This window comes from Oreochromis niloticus, linkage group LG5 (genome assembly GCF_001858045.2).
Source record: "Oreochromis niloticus isolate F11D_XX linkage group LG5, O_niloticus_UMD_NMBU, whole genome shotgun sequence".
Taxonomy (NCBI): Eukaryota; Metazoa; Chordata; class Actinopteri; order Cichliformes; family Cichlidae; genus Oreochromis; species Oreochromis niloticus.
The window spans coordinates 22,704,046-22,723,810 of NC_031970.2; the positions used below are offsets into that span (position 1 = coordinate 22,704,046).

At 39.5% G+C, this 19,765-nt stretch overlaps 1 protein-coding gene across 4 annotated transcripts in view; it reads left to right on the top strand.

The window, feature by feature from the left end:
* Positions 1-19,437, top strand: part of col7a1 (collagen, type VII, alpha 1) — a 65,685-nt gene extending 46,248 nt beyond the window's left edge. For 3 of the 4 annotated variants that reach the window (XM_025907309.1, XM_019358911.2, XM_013269239.3), the window contains exons 92-119: positions 1,203-1,238; positions 1,323-1,382; positions 1,499-1,624; positions 1,713-1,784; positions 1,993-2,028; positions 2,113-2,172; positions 2,275-2,319; positions 2,720-2,755; positions 2,893-2,928; positions 3,255-3,311; positions 3,399-3,470; positions 4,559-4,630; positions 4,744-4,779; positions 4,886-4,966; positions 6,712-6,765; positions 7,038-7,091; positions 7,197-7,259; positions 7,343-7,405; positions 7,551-7,667; positions 8,921-8,998; positions 9,775-9,828; positions 9,977-10,025; positions 10,247-10,255; positions 13,499-13,579; positions 13,876-14,004; positions 16,536-16,703; positions 17,080-17,262; positions 17,346-19,437. In XM_025907309.1, the coding sequence (XP_025763094.1) occupies positions 1,203-1,238; positions 1,323-1,382; positions 1,499-1,624; positions 1,713-1,784; positions 1,993-2,028; positions 2,113-2,172; positions 2,275-2,319; positions 2,720-2,755; positions 2,893-2,928; positions 3,255-3,311; positions 3,399-3,470; positions 4,559-4,630; positions 4,744-4,779; positions 4,886-4,966; positions 6,712-6,765; positions 7,038-7,091; positions 7,197-7,259; positions 7,343-7,405; positions 7,551-7,667; positions 8,921-8,998; positions 9,775-9,828; positions 9,977-10,025; positions 10,247-10,255; positions 13,499-13,579; positions 13,876-14,004; positions 16,536-16,703; positions 17,080-17,262; positions 17,346-17,374 (1,956 nt within the window). In that variant the 3' untranslated portion in view covers positions 17,375-19,437. The remainder of the gene's footprint in view (positions 1-1,202; positions 1,239-1,322; positions 1,383-1,498; positions 1,625-1,712; positions 1,785-1,992; positions 2,029-2,112; positions 2,173-2,274; positions 2,320-2,719; positions 2,756-2,892; positions 2,929-3,254; positions 3,312-3,398; positions 3,471-4,558; positions 4,631-4,743; positions 4,780-4,885; positions 4,967-6,711; positions 6,766-7,037; positions 7,092-7,196; positions 7,260-7,342; positions 7,406-7,550; positions 7,668-8,920; positions 8,999-9,774; positions 9,829-9,976; positions 10,026-10,246; positions 10,256-13,498; positions 13,580-13,875; positions 14,005-16,535; positions 16,704-17,079; positions 17,263-17,345) is intronic. The other variant, XM_025907310.1, reaches the window with a different exon arrangement.
* Positions 19,438-19,765: the final 328 nt, after the last annotated feature.

The following is a 19,765-nucleotide window of genomic DNA, read 5'->3' on the forward strand; positions in this document are numbered from 1 at the left end:
ACTTTGGGGAAACACTGGTCTATAGACAGTGTATCTAATGCTACAGTCACACTAGAGAAAAGCCAGGCTGGAGACAATTGTTGCAACTTTATGTAAATGCGTTTGTATTGTTGTTGGCTTTGAAATTGTTCCTTCCGAGTTGGGGCCCAGGTCTGTGACCACGCAGAGTCAGCTGCTGTCTTTAAAGTGACTTTGGTGTATCCAGACAGCAACGAAAGAGCAACAAGACGGAGTCGGTCTTCTACCAGTTTGTGATTGAATGGGGTCAAGTTAGCAATTACACACCATCTGTTTGTGAAAATACAGTGATTAACTGAGATAAATTGGTGGAAATCTCAAATCTGTTGCTACCTGTTGCTGCCTACATACACAGGAATTCACATTACACAGAAAATGACGTTAATTACTAAGCAGAACCTCATAGAGCTGAAACAGAAAATAGTGACGTAGTTGTTCCACTATGGCAATTTAACTGTAAAATGACATAAGGCTTTTGCAACCTTACTTTTATATAGAAATATAACCAGAATGCAACCAGTTGGAAACCAGATGAGTTGTGTCTCATATTGCAAAGAGGAGTGTTACAGATTTTTGATGCAAACTGACTTGGAGTGATTTCAGATATCTGGATATCTTGGGCAGCAGTTTTTTGCATTCCTATTCCAGTGTGTCTGAGAGTGATTGAAGTCAGTCTCAGCTGGATGTCATTTATTTGGAGAAAGGTTGCTTCCCACCACACGACCTGTGCAGCACCTTGCAATTGAATGGGGTCAGCCAACGGCTCTGAACCTCTGAGCAACAAGCTGGTTGCTGCAACTTCTTTCAATCTGTCACCTGAATCTTTCATCTGAATGCAAAAAAAAAAATGTCAAAGCAATCAGGGGCAAACACTGCTTTTTTCTAGTCACAAGGACATTGAAATTGCTATTCCTGTTTTTACTGTCTTTGCCCAGACGTCTGTGATGTTCAAGATTTTAATGATTTGTTGGTTTTGAGGTTTTAAAAAAAACCACATTAACGGTTCTCACAACATGAAACTGGAACATTTATGACATATTTCAAGATCTGCACAATAAATTTATGAAACAGCAATTAATTCATTAATATTTTTCTGTTTTACTTTGACTAATTTTCTATTGATACAAATATGAAAAAGTAAATAACACAATCAATAATTCTTCTTTTTTCATAACTTAATTAAGGGGGCACAGGGATCTCCCGGGCCAAAAGGCGATAAGGTGAGCTTTCGTCATTTGGTTTATTGATTTCCCTGCAGTCTAACCCATCTGACAGTGACTGCAATGATAAAATGTGTGTTGCAGGGAGAGAAAGGCATAGGACTTGCAGGTCCTCCTGGTCGGATTGGGCCTCCAGGTTTAAAAGTGAGTAATAGCACACATTGCAGCAAAAGATGATCTATATTTTTATCTTTCCAGTCAGATAGCGGGCTGTATCAGGTGCACCTCACTTGAGGGTGAAAAATGTCACTGCGTTTTAGGGGGATCCAGGGATGCCTGGTCCAGCTGGTCCTCCAGGTCCTGCGGGGAAAACAGGAGACAGCGGGCCACCTGGTGTGAGAGGAGAAAATGGACAACCAGGACCTCCTGGACCCCCGGGGGAGAGGGTTGGTTCATCCACTAGGAGATTTATTATTGTTATTATTATTATTATTAATTTAACCTTTACATCTTTGTCTGTGTTTTCATTCTCAGGGTCTCCAAGGCTTTGCTGGCCGTGCAGGAAATGTTGGTCCTCCTGGCCCTCCTGGACCTCCTGGATTGGCAGTAAGTTCCAGAGCACATTCTCCTGAGAGCTTCCAGTTTAGGCTTGACTGTTAATTGTGCTTTACTTGTTTTTAATGGGAACACCTTTTTGTTGGGTTAAATTGAGCTCTTAAAATCAAGAATAGATCTGATTTAGATGGAGGGAGATGCCATAACAGACAAGAAGAAATTGAATATTGATTTATATGATCAATAATCTGTTTTCTAGGGATCTCCTGGTACTAACGGGGTCAAAGGAGACAAGGTGATTCTCTCACATGCAATATTTTTTTCCAGCAGCATAAATGTTTATAGATTTTTTTTTAATTCAGATATTTTCTGTTGCCAGGGGGAAACTGGTGTTGGCGTCCCCGGTGCAAGAGGAGAAAGAGGAGATCCAGGGCCCAGAGTAAGACACAGCGGCTGCGTTACTGCTTTGTTAACTTTTCTCCTAAAATATATAAATTAAGAATTGTGTATTTCTGCTCATCTTGTGTCTATCGTGTCCTAGGGCGAGGAGGGTCGAGCCGGCTTGGATGGGGAGAGAGGACCATCTGTAAATATCCAGTTTTTCCTTTATTCAGGAGCAGACAGAGCCTGTCCACCAAAGATCTCAATTTTCTTTTTAAACCAAAGGACCATCTGTTTTGAGCTGTGAAGCAAAGAACACAAGCAAAGTCTTATTGTTATTATAGAAAAGCTGCCCTTCACAAGGTCACAGTGTATTTCCTGGACTGTAAATTATTCAGTCAGTCGGTCTTTGGCTTTTCAGTGCATTGCAGTTAGAAAGCGCGATCAGCAGGAATCTACCGATGCTCGCTGTTTAATTAAACCGTGCACCCTACAGAGTTGTGACATTACATCATTAATGCAATTTGATGGGGCAGAAGCATCCACAGTCATTTTTCATTATAAAGCTGTTTGCAATGTGTTTGTGTGTCTTTTGTGTTCATTAGGGTCCTCCAGGGAACCGTGGGGCTCGGGGAGAGAAGGTAAATACCACTGGTCCTGTTTCCCTTTTTGTTTTTTTTTTGGTTTTTTTGTCATCATCCTAGCTACTTCCCCTGAGCTTTCAGCTCATGTAAAGTAGTGAATTAAATTGACACGCTTGAATGCAATGCCTTTTCAGGGAGACAGCGGGCCGCAAGGTGACAAAGGAGAGAAGGTGTGTACATTTTAATATCTAATAAGCAGTACCACTGCTCACTCTCTCACTCTGTTGATTGTCTATTTGTGTATATTTGTAAAGGCGGCAGAGACAGTGAATGGATAAAGGACTAAATAAGTCATGTCTCAGATCTGGCTGTTACTAAAAAGAACTCTTACAACAGATTTGGCTCCTTGAGAGCAGGAGGGATGTATAAATACATGCAATGGTAATGAGCTGTGATTTTACAAGATGCATAGTGAAAGAAGAGACAAAAGGATAAAGCATTGTGTGTTTGGCTTGGGGCTTATAGCGGATTCTTACAGATGTAGTATCACTTACAGGGGGACACTGTGCTGGTGGGAGGACCTCCTGGAGAAAAGGGCAACAAAGGAGAAACAGTCAGTGAACAACAAATTCATGACACCGTTTACTGTGGCTAAATATTGACTTTAGTTGTGATAGAATTTTACCGTTGTTGCTTTTAGGGTGACAGAGGACCCAAGGGTATACAAGGAGAAAAGGGGGTCAAAGGTCAAGAAGGTCCACCAGGAGAAGTGGTAAGATGAATTAATTAACTGTTTGGTTTGAATAATGTTAGAAAAGCAGTCCATCAATTAAGGTTGTTGTCAATTAAGATAAATAATTTACAGCGACATTGACTGGATGAAAGGAACTGCTGGATTTCAGAAGCTGAAACTATAGACTGTAAATAATAGATTTGGACTTGCTTGGCTGAAATTTTGTGAACATTATCTTGTGCCTTTTTGGAACCAAATGTGGCAATATTTAGAGTTATCAGCCAGCGCTAGAAATATATTTACAAAGCTGCATCTGTGTCACACACAGAGATACCCGAGATTGATAACATACAAATACAACTAGAACTTAGAGTAGTGGTTTACACTTTCGCAACCTTTGTTTCTCAGGGAGGAGAAAGAAATCCCTTTGGGATTGTGTCAGGAAGGGCATCCGTTGTAAAAGAAAGGAGGAACATGTGGAACAACCTGCTGTGGCGAACCCTCGTGAATAAGGGGGCATTAAAACTACACAGCAGTGACTCGTCTTGGGTGTTGTGTAAAAATATCCGCACTGTAATCCATAATGTTAGTCAAATATTTGCCTAAAAAATGCACAAAAAGTTATCTAAGGTAAAGGTAAAGTGTTAAACCCACAGGCACTATCTGGCCAAACCTTGTAATGAACATATTTTACCATGATGGAGGAGTAAATTAGCTGTTAGCCGCTTTTTCAATCGATCTATTCTTTTTGTCCTTATTTTTAATTAATTGGACAGTTTGATTGGGATTGACTTGCTTTTAGAAGCAGTCTTAAGTGGCCATTTGGGGTTACAGCAGTGTTGAGTATGTCTGCCTATTTGTTGTCTACTTAATTATATTTTTTAGGCCTGTTTGGCTACATTCAACAAATATTTGGCATTTTTGGTTGATAAGAGTTTTGTATTAACAATTTTTTTGTTAACAACGTTTCAGCATTAAAGAATTTTTAGTGCATTTTTATTGTGTTTACTCTAAAGAACTCATCCATAATGCAAAATCATTGATGAAGTGTATGTGTTGGCCATGATGTGTTGATCTTTAAGAAGATCAATATTCATATTTATGTGCATGTGTGTACTTAACATTAGGGTTTGAGAGGAGAACCTGGAGAACGAGGATCTACTGGTTTCCCAGGTGCCAGAGGACCTGGTGGGCAGAAGGCAAGCAACACTGCTCATGGATGATGATTGTGATTAAGTTAGAATCCCAATTAATAGCAGCAGTCAGCGCAGGTAGTAATTTCACTGCTGTAATTACTGTTTTGTCTCTGCAGGGAGAAGCAGGCCAACCTGGAGTACCTGGTGAATCGGTCGGTGTTTAGCTTCCATCACACTGCAGCTTCTTTATTACCTGTGTGTAGATTTGTCATTAGTTAAAAAAAGCAGAGGTGATTTGTGTTTTTTTGTGACTTTTAGGGATTACCGGGGAAAGATGGACTGCCAGGGCGTAAGGGTGAACAGGGAGAGACTGGCAACGTGGGAATAAGAGGAGTTAAGGTATTTTCAGTGTGTGTCTGTAAACGCCTGTGTGTGTGTGTGTGTGTGTGTGTGTGTGCGTGTGTGTGTGTGTGTGTGTGTGTGTGTGTGTGGTTGAGCTGGTGCTCATTCATTCTTTGTGGTTTTATCCCTTCAGTGTTTTTCAGGGGTGGGTGATGACAGTCATAACTGAATAATAGCATAAAATTGATGCGATTGCAGAGGATTAGTGCAAATTGTGTCACACATATAGATGCTTTCAACCTTGTATTATGATGATTGATATCAGAAAATTGATGTTTTACTCAACCTGGTGGACTCAATTCCCATTTCTGTTTTACTTACTTCATGGATTTAAATTCAATTTGAATCAAAGATCAAAGTGGGAGGTGACGCAGGGGCGTGGAGGCATGCTACGCTTTTCTTTTATTATAACCTTTATTGAATCGGCTCCAAGAGAAGCATGAAGACAGCAGGTGAAATACATACAAAAGATGCAAATCAAACACATTCACTCAAGGAAACTAATCGATTTGAGGTGCTTTTAATTTCTTTATATTCTGTTTCCCAGGATCCAGCTTGTCTTGTCCTATTTTAAAGTGGTATGGAGCAATAATTCTTCAGGCTTTCTTAAGGGGCTTTTAAAGGGTTTTTTTGGGCATTGGGGGCTTTTTTCACAAATTTTCTGTCCAGTCCTTGTTCCTGACCAATTCAAAGGCATGTTTTTTTGTTTGTTTTTGTTTGTTTGTTTGTTGAGCCACTTAACACTAACCTATTAATCATTCAAGCCTAAAAAGAGCACCACTGCCAATGTTGTCTACACATCACAGACAACTTATCAAAGAACCAATTTTTAATTTTAAATTAAATTAAATTAAATTAAATTTAATTAAATTCATTTAATTTTAAAGACCTGACAAACAGTCTGAGAGATGCATCGGGCCCTTCAGCTGATCCATCTGCTGTTCACTGAAGCCTCTTCAGACATGGTCTCATGTGGAAGGATGGCTGTCTAGAAGCCATTCTTAAGGAAGGGAAACAGGCTGAGGTATGCCAGATTACACAAGAACTGGACTGAAAATCAGTGATGAGAGGTCTTACGGAGTAAAGAATCCAAATTTGACATTTTTTGCTTCAAATTGTCAGTATGCACCGAAGAAGCCAGGACAAGTACAGCAACAAGTGCCCAAAGCCATACGTTAAACATGAATATACATAAACAGAGTATACTTAACCACTTAACTGACATAAGTCACAAGCTCATGATCGTGAAGTGTGAATGTTGGTTTCTCCGTGACATCCCCCCTCATTTGTGAGTTGTGGTTTCAAAAGACTATTTTGGGGATGGTGAAAACAGTAAGCTGGATGCCAGCAATAACAACAGGAGACATTTAGAAATGGAGATCACCCAAGTTCTCCATATGCATCTGTAGAAATCAAATCGAAATCAGAGGCATACATGCGGATTCATGGGAGTCAGAGACATAAACTGCAGTTCTTTGAATGTGCTGCAGTTGTTTGGTCACATTTGCTTTTACATTTTTATCTGAATACCCGTTGCAAGGAAAAAAAAGAAAAAGCACAAAGGTCTGCATCATATCTGTTTTTGTAGGAAATATGCTGCACAAAGTGCTTGTTCGTGTGCACAGTGAGTGCTCGGTAAAGGAACAGTGTGAGTGGATGGGCTTTCTGCCTTGATGGTTTTTGCACTTTGTGGCTCACAAAAGATCTTTATGTCTGTCAGTGAAAAACTTTTGTGTTTCCAGGGTGACCGAGGACCCAAGGGAATTTGTGGAGGCGATGGACCCAAGGGAGAAAAGGTGAGTTTGTGAGGCAGAGAAACGAGAAATGGTAGAAAGAAGAGAAATACAAGTAAAGATGAATGGAGAAGTTGTTTAGTTATACTTAATAATTCTGAAGCTTCGTGTTTTCTTTTTCTTTTTTAAATAATGAGTTAACCAAATACGTCATGTTAATAAAGCTGTTTGGTGGTTACTCTGCTGCTATGACGTGGTTACATATTAACTTTCTATAGGTTAGGTCGCAATTTGTATGTATGGTGTGGAGCATAATGGCTATGTGTGATTTTCAGGGAAATGCTGGTATCAATGGAAGATCAGGCCTACCAGGGAGAAAGGGTGAACAGGTATGGCTAATATTTGAAGAAAAAAGTCATTGTCTGGTGTGTTGGATGTCTTTGTGTGCTTTGTTAAGAGTGGTCATCATCAGGCACACCCTCTTTGTTTTCTAGGGGGACATTGGACCTTCTGGGGCCCCGGGGATCCCTGGAAAAGAGGGACTAGTTGGTCCCAAGGTTTGTGCTCTGCACATACTCAAGTTCCAGTTCCAAATTCCAGTGCAAATGCACAGTGTAGTCATTTTTCTTTGTGGATGTAGGGTGACCGTGGTTTTGATGGGATTGCAGGACCCAAAGGAGCTCAGGGAGAGAAAGGTGAAAGGGTGAGTTTCTCACATTAAACATACAAATCTAAAATGAGAGTACTCCCTTTAGCCATTTGATGTACCTAATCTACAGATTCTGCACCACTATTCATCCTCAAAACAACAGAAACATAAAAAATAACAGTCTCTGTGTTTCACGTAGGGTTTACCTGGTGTACCTGGTCCTCCAGGTCCCAGAGGGGCGGATGGAGCCCCTGGCTTGACCGGCCCACAAGGGCCAGCTGGTACTAAGGGCCCTGAGGGGCTCCAGGGACAAAAGGTGACTATTCTTTCTTTGGCTTCATGATTTCTATTTCCACACTTTGGCCACATGTTTTATGTACGAGGATGTAGGACTGTGATATTAGTATGTTTTTAAAAAATTATTTATATCACAGTTCATTTTTACGTCATTAAGTGTGACTATGCAGAATTTTCAGTAGAAACAAAATGTGTATAACAGAAGAAAGAACAGGCGAACGTATCACTTATGTCACTGTTTGCAAAAAATAGCTGCACCCAAGCGTCTCGAGTAATGTGGTGGCAACAAAGATGAAAGATGATGACAGTTTTGTCATAAAAATATGATGCAAGCTTTATACAAAGAGAACACTTTCTTTTTGTCTTTCTCTTTCATTGTGTTTTGTTTTTTTCTTACTTTTTCTTTTTTACTTGACACATTTTTTTGTTTTTGCTTCTGTGTATTGCTTTATGATGATTGACAGCTCGATGAGCCCTGTACTCGACTGGTTTGTCTGCTTTATTATCAAGGAAATTAAAAAAAAAAAGCTGTTGACAATTGAGCAAAACCAAATGTTGCTGATAGAGACTCTTTTTCCCAAACTGAGACACTCTTGTCTTAGCCTGTCGTATTATTTTCCTGTATATCAACACACTAATGTTCGTCTTGCTTCTTGTCGAGAGATACAGTAGAGATAGAATATCAGCAAGAATCACTCGAAGTAAGGTGATATTTAGGAATCCCCATATATCATGTCCTAAATCCCCGAATGCTGTCTGTAGAAACAGTGGTAGTAAGAAACATAGTTATAAATAGGTCTGTAGAGCATTAGTATCACTTTGGCCTTCAGCTCAAACTATTGGCATTGAAGCAGAGGTCAAAGCTCAAATGTGACTTGACATTTTAGATCTTTACATGGTAGTTTCTATATATTGACCTTACACGCCACACACTAAGAATCATAGTTTCTACCTCACAAGGCTTTTTGTCAATTCTTGAACAATAAATGATTAAGCTGACCTTGAAGACCTCGGTGGATGTAAGCCAAATTTTAAGGGATTGTTAACATGACCTCCACATACCTGCAAAGTTTTATTAGAAACACCCAAAGAGGCAAACAGACGCTACCAAAAACATACCCTTCTTGGGTGAGGTAATAACAGCTTTTACTGATAAAAACTATACAAGCGAATACCATTTGTCTATCATGTGGGCACTGGGACATTGTAGTTAGGTGAATGCTTTCCACTCTACATGTACTTTGTATTAGTGTTGTTTTGCCTGTGTGTCAGGGGGAGAGAGGTCCAATTGGCCCTGCCACGGTTGGTCCGCGTGGTATCCCAGGAATCCCGGGGGAGCGAGGAGAGCCGGTCAGTTGTCAAACCTGTCTCTGTCTGTTTCTTGATTGTGCTGTTGGCCTCCATTTTTGATGTTCCCTACAGAATGCTGCAATAAATGTTGTCATTCCTCATTCAAATCATTCTTCAACAGTTCAGTATGTTTGGATTTGAACTCAATCTTTCTAGGAATTGGTCGTCAACAAAATCCACCTTATAACACCTTATTATAAGCATCACATTTGTGTTTCCTGACAGTAACGTGTAATTTTTATCCACAAAAGTTGAATTAAACATGATACATTATAATGTCTGGCAAACACCTAGCAATTTTTTTTAGCTTTTAGGCAGCTAAAACACCTTATGAAAGCATCCCATCATTTCAAGTTCATGACAATAACATCTCATTTATATGCACAAAAGTTGAATTATGCATGCCTAGCAACCACATAGCAACGGGCTAAAATGAGCCATTTTAATCATATAAACATCTTCAACTTCTTCTTTTCTTTTCTTTTTTTTACTTTTCTAAATGCGATTAAGTATATTACTTTGCCAGCAGAATAAAGTAAACACTGCTGAGCAAACAGTTCTGTAGCATTGGCATATATTAGTTATCACTAATTATTAGAGGTCCCCAAGAAATACTAGTCCTGTGTATTAAGAGCTTAAGTCACTATTGGTGATTTAACCTTCCACTTTGACTGTGAAGTTCTTTCATGTGTGGCACCTGGTCTCACTTTAATGAATTAATGCGCTGCAAGCCTCTCTGTGGGTTGTATAAGTCCTAATACCTGTCCATGTTGCAGGGAGACATGGGCCCAGATGGAGCCAAGGGAGACAGAGGAGAGGCAGGCATGACGGTCAGTGCTTGATCCTTACCGCAGGGGCGTAATCCGAAGACATCAAACGATACACATGCACGCACACACACAGTTTTACTTGGAGTGGATACCGGGGTTGTCTTTGCTAAGTGTGTTTTGCCCTGTTCCTTTCGTATTTTGGGTTCAGGAGGAAGAGGTCAGAGAGTATGTTCGCTCAGAGATGAGTCAGCACTGTGGTGAGTCTTACATGCACTCCCTTTGCTAATTTATATCAGCATTGTCCTCAAGTCGAACTTCAGATATTAATCACAGCACATGACTCACAGCCATGGCTAAACTTTGAGGAAATATAATTCCATCAGAGCTGTTGGAAACCGTAGTGGCTTGACTGTTTAAACTGACCTTTATTATTCCCCTCTCTTTGTGCTTCCTTCCTGTCCATCTGTCTGACGCTCAGCGTGTGGAGGTGAGTGAGCCATTCAACTGCAACAGAAAAAAAAAGCTGACAGAAGGGCTATGATTTAGCATGAGTCACAGTAATATAGTGTAACACATATGTCGCTATAGATAGATGGTGACATGTATCTGATAAAGACAAAAAGTACATTTTGTCTTGTTTAGCACCTCAACTGCGTTCGTTCTGAATAAGTGGGCTGCATGAAGGTTTAGACTATATCTTGTTTCCATGTTCATTACCTCTTTTCCTTTCTTTCACTTCCCTACAATGCCAAGAGTGAACAACATTAGCTAAAATAAAGATAAAAAACAAAAACTGCTGGCAACATTAGCAAGGAAGCATACACATACTCAAATATACAGTATAAATGGTGTGTTCTCAGGTGCTGCAGATAGTAGGTCCACATTTTTGGATACTGGCACTTTTAAAAAAAAACTAAAACATGTTCTATTCATGTGATGAATATAGGCTTAGAGTGCAGAATTAGTACTTAGTACTGAAATTGGGTTGACATCAATTGCTGACTCAGCCACTGAGGAATATTCAACGTTTACTTTCAAAAACTCCTGGATTTTGTTCAAAGTATGTTTTGAGTCATTGCCCATCTGTTCTGCGAGAATCCATCCTGTCAGCTTTGGTGCATTTGGCTGAATGTTTCCATGTGCAGTAATGTGATCAGGAAAATACACGCCATGATTCACTAACTTGCAGAACCACCTTTAACAGCACTAATTGTTTTCTGTATGACTTGACTAGTCTGCAGCCTGGTTGCAAAGGACTTTCGGTTCACTCTTCTTTACAGTGTTGTTTCACTTCATTGCGGCTTGTGGCGTCTGTTTATGCACAGTGCTGTTAAGGTCCCACCACAGCATTTCAATCAGGTTGACTTGGCCATTGCAAAATCTTCTTTTCTTTTCCTGCTATCCTGATGTCGATTTTATGCTGTGCTTGAGATCAATATCCCGCCATTTGACTCACTTACCCTCAAGTTTTAGCTGTCGGACAGATGGTCTCACATTTGGCTCTAAAATACTTTGGTACACAGAGGAGTTTGTGGTTGACTCAGTGACCGTAACGTGTCCAGGTGCTGTGGCCACAAAACAAGTCTAAATCATCAGCGCTCCACCACCGTTCTTGACAGGAGGTGTATGAGGTGTTTTTGGTGGTATGTGGTGTTTGATTTTCTACAAACGTGACAGTGTGTATCATGGCCAACATCTACGCTTTTTTCTGTTTTTAGTTATGTGGTTTTTTTCAGCTTCAACTTAGCATAAACTATGCTGCCATGCTTAGAGAACAGCTCAAAATAGCTGTATTTGTTCACTCTTTTTTCTAATTTAGCATCAATAACTTTAACATTTAACGTGCTGAGGGTTGTAGAGTCTATATCTGAGCATTGCACAGTCTGACCTTGGAGTGAGTTTGCTGGGACATCCACTCATAGGAAAATGGTGGCATTGTTAAAACACATCTGAAAGCTCCAGAATAGCAAAATGTCAAAATGTATGCCTTCATAGATGTGGTCACACTTACTGATGATCAGTTACAACAGTGCATTTGATTATCAATTTGATTATGCTACTTACCCTCTTAATTCCTGTTGAAGCAGTAGTGATGCACTTTATCAGAGGACTGAAAACTTTCTTTTTCACTCTTTACATCTACTTCAGAATTCACCCAGCTGCCTCTGCCTTCTGTCATATCATCAATAAACAATGACTCAGTGTCCTTGGACCCTATTCATGCTCATGCATCACCTTGCCTTTTTATTGTTGAGTTTTATAAATGGTTTGCAACTTCTGGTGAATCTGTATTTTCTCTTGTGAAGACTTCTGTTGGCGGTGACAACAATATCCCCATTTCTTGGAGAATATTCTTCAGTTAACTAAATGTTGTGACGGTGTTTTCCTTTAACATAAATGAGATCCTGCACATATCAATCACTATTATCTTGTGTGGCTACGCTTGGCTTTTAAATAGTCTAGCCCACTAGTATGTTCTTTTTGTCAGTATGCACCAAGCTATTTATTCTGAGACTCCTAACAGTGGCTGGATGATTGATTTGCTTTGCTTTTGCAAGCATGCCCTTTTTATTTGCATTGGGAGCTATTTTGTGCATTGTGGCCACTGCTGCCTAATGTAAATGCCACACTTGCAATCATTTCCAGACCTTTTCCTACATAAAAATAGGAAGAAATAATGAAGAAATGGTTCAGACCTGGTCATGAAACTCTTCTTAACATTTGAATTTTGTTCTCCAAGTGTAATTGGAGAATTTGAGCCTCTGATAATAGGATACATAATAGGGTAATGTATAAAAATTGCTGGAATTCAGTCATTGCAGAAATCAGTGCACTATTTTTTTCAGTCCCTCGGAAAAAAAAAAAAATACTAGAAGTCTGCACCTTAAGCCACCGTGAGCAATAGGGTGTTTAGTGAAGTTTTTATAATAGATGATGGTATAAATAATACCAGTGGTTTTCACGAAATAACTTTTTTCAGCTTCTTCAGATAAATCGTGAAAAAAAATCTTGCATTTTTGTCCTGTTTGGGGATTTTTAATCCCTGAGTTATTATATTTCTGGAAAAGTAAATAACATGGAATATGCTAACGTAAATGAATCAAATGAAAGCTGATGTGAACCTCCACTGATAAACTTTCCCAGAGTTTGCACTAATGTGTTTGTTGCTCGAGCTGTTAATCAATGCAAGACCACATCAGTGTTATGAAGCAGCACCCGCATGAGATAAGTGTTGGCGAGGCAGGCTGTTAATAAATACAGTATGCAAGTTTGAGGCCAACACAAAATTTAACTCATGTTTAGCTGATGTATTATTATCTAAGAAACAGCTGCATGTTTATTAATGAATAACTCTGTAATAGTTTTAGTTTACAGTCACTTTTGACTGGAGTGACACAAGTCTTTATAGCAGTGACTTGAGTCCTTAAAGGATTATAACCAGTTTCTGTGAGCTTGTCCTACAGTGACAAAGTCTTGCAAAAACTCGATGAATCCTTGAAGCTGGTGTCTGTGTTGGAATGGTGGAATGATTTTTTTGGGTACTTTGGGGTTGTTGTTGGCTTATGTGTCTAAATGTTTTACTACCAGAATGTTCTGTCCTCTCTTTTTTTCACCATTTTGCTTTTTCAACCCCCCTTTTCTCCCTTGTGTAACATTTACCCTATCCCTCTTGCTTTCTGAATTCTGCCTGTGCCTGTCTTGGTGTCCCTGTCCTATCTGGCTCTCCCAGGTTCAGGTCCGAACCTTCGGTACCCGCCAGTCAGGGCTCTGCCTACACCAGAGCAACAATTGGCGCTGAAGGGTGAGGAGGGTGAGTGTTTCGTTCCAGTCTGTCTATGTATCTGTCCTAACAAACACATTTAACTGGTCGTCCTTTATTTGGAGAACTCTGAGCATTTGGGTGGTTTTCTCATCAAGAAAACAGAGAACTCCATTTCTGTTCTACCGTCAAAATAATCTATACGTCTGATTACATAAAGAAAAATACAGTGGTAGAGTATAGGCCTTGTTCTACTGAGGTCAGTTATTTTCAGGCCTGGTTCAATCCAAAAATTACAGGTTGTCATTGATCTCTGATGATCCTGCCTGATGTTGCTCTTCTTTCAGGCCGTGAGCTGCACATGGTGGTAAATACCAATGACCCAGACTACGAGCATGTCTACTCCGTCGAATCCTATGACGACCCCTTGGAGGAGATGCTCTACTTCACATCTCCCTCGGCCAACCAGAGTGATGGTAGTTTCTGTTTTACACTATTTCCAATGTTTTCCTAAAGTGAGATAGCTAGATAGACATGGGTGAAGACAGAACAGTATCCTCCAGTATCAGCTTCAATTTTTGGCCATCATGATTGAATATAACCACATTATATAATGGAGTGATGGTGTGTCAGCTGATAGCTTTCTATGCATTCACTTGGCAAACCTCATATAGAGCACAGTGATTAAACTGCTTCTATTCTGCCTACAGTTGTTTTGCTCCTGCAAACCAATTTGAAACCCAGATCACCAACTCATGCTATGTCTGAATTAATCAGTGTCATAGTCTGTTTTTTAAGCCTCTATTACATCATAGTAAAAACAGGATGGCAGTTTCCCTGTGACTAGGAAAAGTCAGTGGTTGCCAAATGATTTCACTGAATTCTTTTGTTGTTGGTGACCGATTGCAGGTAATTGCGGCAACCAGTTTAGATTGCAGGAGAACTGCACAGGTCACCTCACTGGAGCAACGTGTTTTCAAAAGTTTTGTCAAACAATAGCGGCCTAACTCAGGCTAACTGCAACCTCTGACAGATCGGTGAAGGTTTGCAAATACTCACTGTCTAATTCTTAAAAGCAGACATATTGCCAGTGTGTGGGTGGTGATCTTGAAACTGTTGGAAGAGTTGCCTCCAAAAGTGAGATCTTCTGCTTTTTATTTCAACTTGGAGGATTGCAGTTATGCACTGGGGCACCTGTGTGTCATATCCCGTAGTTGGAAACCCTTACTACTAAGGGTGTCTTTAAATTTTGTGTGCACAGTTTGTTGTCTTTACTTACAAGGGGTGATGCAGCTGTCATGATGGGCTGATACAGAGGAGCAGACACACTTCTGTGTAAAAAGATCACATCTAACGTGACTGTTAGATGTTAAATTAGAAGTTGTGGTTCATGATACTGTGAAATGCTTCATTTACTCTTAAATTCAGAATCCTCTCTACAAGAAGGCAGAAAAAGTCAGTCGTCAAAGCAGACTGTTTTCTTAGGAATCTCTTACAGTATAATGGAATATTTATTTGTTTAATTGATACTGAACATTGACATTGACATTATCTTGAAGTTAAATGGTGCAGAAGATTAAATAATGGTAACTTGTTACTTCTGCAATGTTAAACTGTTTGTGTTGTTACGTTTGAATTCATCACTTGTGTCTGAAGAGAAACCATGACACTGAGAAAACTGTGCACATTAATTTAAGCTGTGATTTGATTTTGATTCTGCACCATCATAACTGGTATAGAGATCCAGAATACGCCTTAATAAATACCCTTTAGCATGTATACTGCAAGACATTTACATCAGATTGCAACACGTTTGCAACTTGTTTCCAGTTTATCACAGTTAATCGCCGTATTATCAGAAAAAAATTTCATGTAATTGTCAATTTGACTCAAACTAGTAAAGATTAGTTAGACTAAAGCTGCAATCATGGTTCAGCAGTGGTAGCATTATCGCGGTCTGCTGGCAGTTCATGGATAACGGGTCTGCTGGCAGAGAGCATCCACTGTCGATGAAAGCAGTGTTCAAATTATGTGGCACAGCTGGTCCGTGGGCTACTCTCGCTTGTGCTGTTTTTGGTCCATCAGACAGCCGTGGAGAACAGTGAAGTTATAACATAGAAAGACATCAAGTAAAACAAGTGTAACTCCATCTTTTTATCATTTTACTGTCTTGACGCACAGACTTCTGGTCTGATTCTGGTAGAAGATTTCAAAAGCAAGGAGATCACAAATCGCTGGGCATAGTCGCTGTAATTTTGGTCTTCTGTTTTTCCAAGTGTAACAATAGCATAACGTCTGAATTTTGCTTCTCTGGTGAATCAACGCAGAGCTTACAGTGTAGCCAACCGATGTCATTGTGTGGCTGCACTGACAGTGGCATTTGGTCACAGTAGTTACTGCGAGGTATAGATCAGGTTATAGAGTTGGCATTCAGAAAGTTTTGGTCTACGACATATCTACAGTGCAGGAAATTAGCACAGAAGTATGAATTCCCTGTAAGGAACCCCTGATGCTGTGCTCCGCACGTTATGCTGCCACGCCACCAAATAAAAATTACCGGAGGGGGATTTAATAATCTTCATTTGACTATAGTGGCTGTCATTAAACTTATGAAAAAGTCACTTTTAGTCAGTAACTATGACCCTGACTTTTGCCAAATGTGTGCTACATAATTTTCTGTTTCACGTGTTAAACCCAAAAAGGCATGCCAAATTTATGCTTTGAAGCCATAATTGAGTTTGTGCTGGTGAAGCTGCTTATCTTATGTGCCTGCTTTTCAATTTGTTTTCATTTCGTCATAATGAGACTTGAGTATTTATCACACAGCCTGCTACCAGCCCACACCATCCAGAGCCTGTGACCTGTCATGTTGACAACATGGATTGTTCAGTCTTTGTCCCCCATTATCATTGTGACCATTGTGTTTAGAAATTTTCTGTTGACCTTGTCTGTGCTGTTTGCTGTGTTTCTTTGGTGTGTCTGTGTGTGTCTGTGTGTGCATCGACAGGTGAGGTTGACAGAAAGAAATCTGAGAAAACAGTCAGAGTTGAACCTAACAAATCAGCAAGTGCTGACGATCAGGCAACAGCTGATGGTCAGGAAGCAGTCAAAGTTACACATCTGAAAGCAGTCAAGTCCAGAACTGTCAGGTCCAAGAGGAGAGTCAAAGGGGAAGGTAAACCAGCTCATTCGTCATCCTGTTTGGGGATTTATTCATCCTTACTACTGGCCATCTGGTGTCTGTCTCTCTGTGTATGTCTCAGGGTGCATTGGCTGCTCTGCTGTTGTCCGATTTTTGTTTTTTTAAGGGTGTCATACAGTATTATTAAATACAAGCATGCATCCAACAAAATAAGGCAAAAACAAAGAAGTGTTAATATGTTGCTTTGGAAACAAGAAGTGTTGAAATAAATAGATTGGCTTGACAATCTCATGATCTTGTTTCCTGCTGCTTCTTATTCCCACTGATCCTGTTTGCCTGGCCTGCCTTGGTCTTGTTTTCTTTGTATCTATATATGCACAAGTTTTACATGTATGCATGTATTCTGCAGCTCCAGCAGACCCATGCTTGCTGCCCATGGATGAGGGAAGCTGTGGAAAGTACACTATGCGCTGGTACTTTAACAGACAGGCTCAAGCCTGCAGGCCCTTCATCTACAGCGGCTGTGAAGGAAATGACAACCGTTTCCTTTACCTGGAGGAGTGTGAAGAGACCTGTCTTGGGGAGGCTGATGGTACAAATAGAAGCAAGACACAGACACACTAGTTTAAGTCCAGTATATAATGCATGCAAGCTAACAGTAGATCTTTTGTGCAGGTTCTCCTCCCTTTAAGACAGCGCGATGATTGTGGCCCACTCGTCCTCCGCCACAGGATGGTAGGCTTTTGTAGATCACTATGATGTCAAATGTCAGTGGTTTTATTTTTGTTTATTTATTGTTGTTTTGTTTTTTTAACCCAACCGAACTTTACCCTGCTAAAAAGCGAGACCGCAATGCCTCATAGGTCTGTTTTTTCTTTTGCTTGTTTACCTGACTTTAACACATCTCAGTTTAACTATTCCACCATACCACAGTATTGAGTGCAGTTCGTGTGGCACACTGCTACAGTATTGATACTAAACTGCCAAACTCATCGTACAGTGCAATAACATCTTGCTGCTTAGGAAGATTACCAATTTGGTGAAGCTCAGTATGTTTCAGTAACTTGCAGGTTGTTTGATGGAGGCTGTTGTTTGCAGGTTGCGATCATTATTCATCATTTGCAAGATGCCTGCAGTTTCACTTATTACCTGAAAGAAATTGCTAAATATTTCACACTAAGTTAGTTTTTTTGTTTGTTTTGTTTTTTGTTCTGATTTTGAAATTTAACTCCAGAAAAACAAACTGCAATCCTTTACAAGCTCTGTTCATAGAAACACAAAAGGACCAAAAATAGAGGATTGTAAACAGTAAACATATTGGCAAACATTGTGCCTCTCTCTCGCTCTAATACAATGCTAAAAAAGCACAGTTCATTTCAAACTTAGAGAAAATACACAGGAATAAATGACGTTATTTCAGCGAAACAAAAACAAGGGGAAAAAAACAATATGTAATTTTTCTGTGCAACGCTGAATGACTTAGTTTTAGACGACAGGACAAACAGCATCTGTTATGAACTTCACTCAAATGGTAACTACACGATGCTGTGTGATAAGGTGCAGGTGTAGTTGTACTCTATTTCCATCTATGTACACACTGTTTAACTGGCTCTGTGCTATTTAGCAAGGAAGAAAAAGTAGACACCGGTGTAGGTTCTGGAAACAAAAGGCATTACCTGCACAAAGTAACAATATTTTTTGTGAATTGATTTAAAACACTAAAACCATGAACAGGTTTTAGTTAAAAAAATAAACTGCCTTTAAACCTTTAAAGCCTAAACTTTGAAATAATTGCCAAAAAATTAAAAGTTTTTTGAAAATCCATCCATCCATCCTCTTCTGCTTATCCTTGTCAGGATCGCGAGGGGGCCGGAGCCTATCCCAGCTATCATAGGGCGAGAGAGGCAGGTTACACCCTGGACAGGTCACCAGTCTGTCGCAGGGCCAACATATAGAGACAGACAACCATTCACATCCACATTCACACCTATGGGCAATTTAGCAGTTAAAATAACCCCAAAAATGGAATGACAAAAATGAAAAATAAATATTGATTTGCATATATGAGTTTTAACTTAACTCATATTTGTCAAGTTTTTGGGAGAAAAAAATCACAGTGATGACGTAGAAGACTGAAAAACCCATGAATCAAACTTGGCTTTAGAGGATTAAAGGATAATGGCGTCATATGTTACATGTTAACAGCACAGAGTATTTAGGTTAAATAGCATGATGTAAACACATACACCCTGAAAAAAGAAAAAGAAAACAAAGAAATAACATGAAATGTGTACAACTAGCCTCAGCCTTCACACCAGGCTTTCAGAAACAGTGATTTCCTGTCTTCACCTGCGACACATCCAAACTTTACTTCTTCAGTTTTCTAATGTTATCCATGCAAACATGAAATAAAACTCTAGCCCGCAGATTCCTCAAATAACCCCTCGCACTTCTCTCCATAAAAATAACTATGCAAGCACAAATATATTTGACTATTATTACGAATATAGTTTTATTGTATCTGTTAAATATGAAGAATCAAGCACAATATTCTGCCAATATTTTGTACATACTGTTTTTATCATTATTTGTGGGGAGCTGCGTTACTGTTAATGCCTGCTTGTTTACTTACCAGAGAAAAGGTGCTATTTTTAAATGTATTTTTATAGTTTGTTGAAGGTGTCTTTGTGCGGTGCAGACATTTCTGTTTGTCATGGAACATTTTAATAAACATTTCTAATAAACCAAATGTCTGAGTAAAAACAAAGTTGTTGTATGCTTTCATTTAGCGATGAATCACTTTTAGCTTTAAACCTGAAGAGCATGAAAACAGGTTCGCATATTCTATACTGCAGTCAGAAATAATGGCCTTTCCCCATCGAAAATCTAAAAGTGTCTCAGTGAGCTTTAAATAATGATGACGTTCTCTTTCTTGATATGATCTGTGTCTGCTCATGAATAGAAGATTTCTAATCAAAGACATGCACTACATAATATTTTTAGTGGCGAAGATGGGGAGATAAGAAATGAAGCACCGGCGTGTGTGGAGGTGTATGTGACTGATTACATGTTCTAATTTCATCAGTGGATTTTAT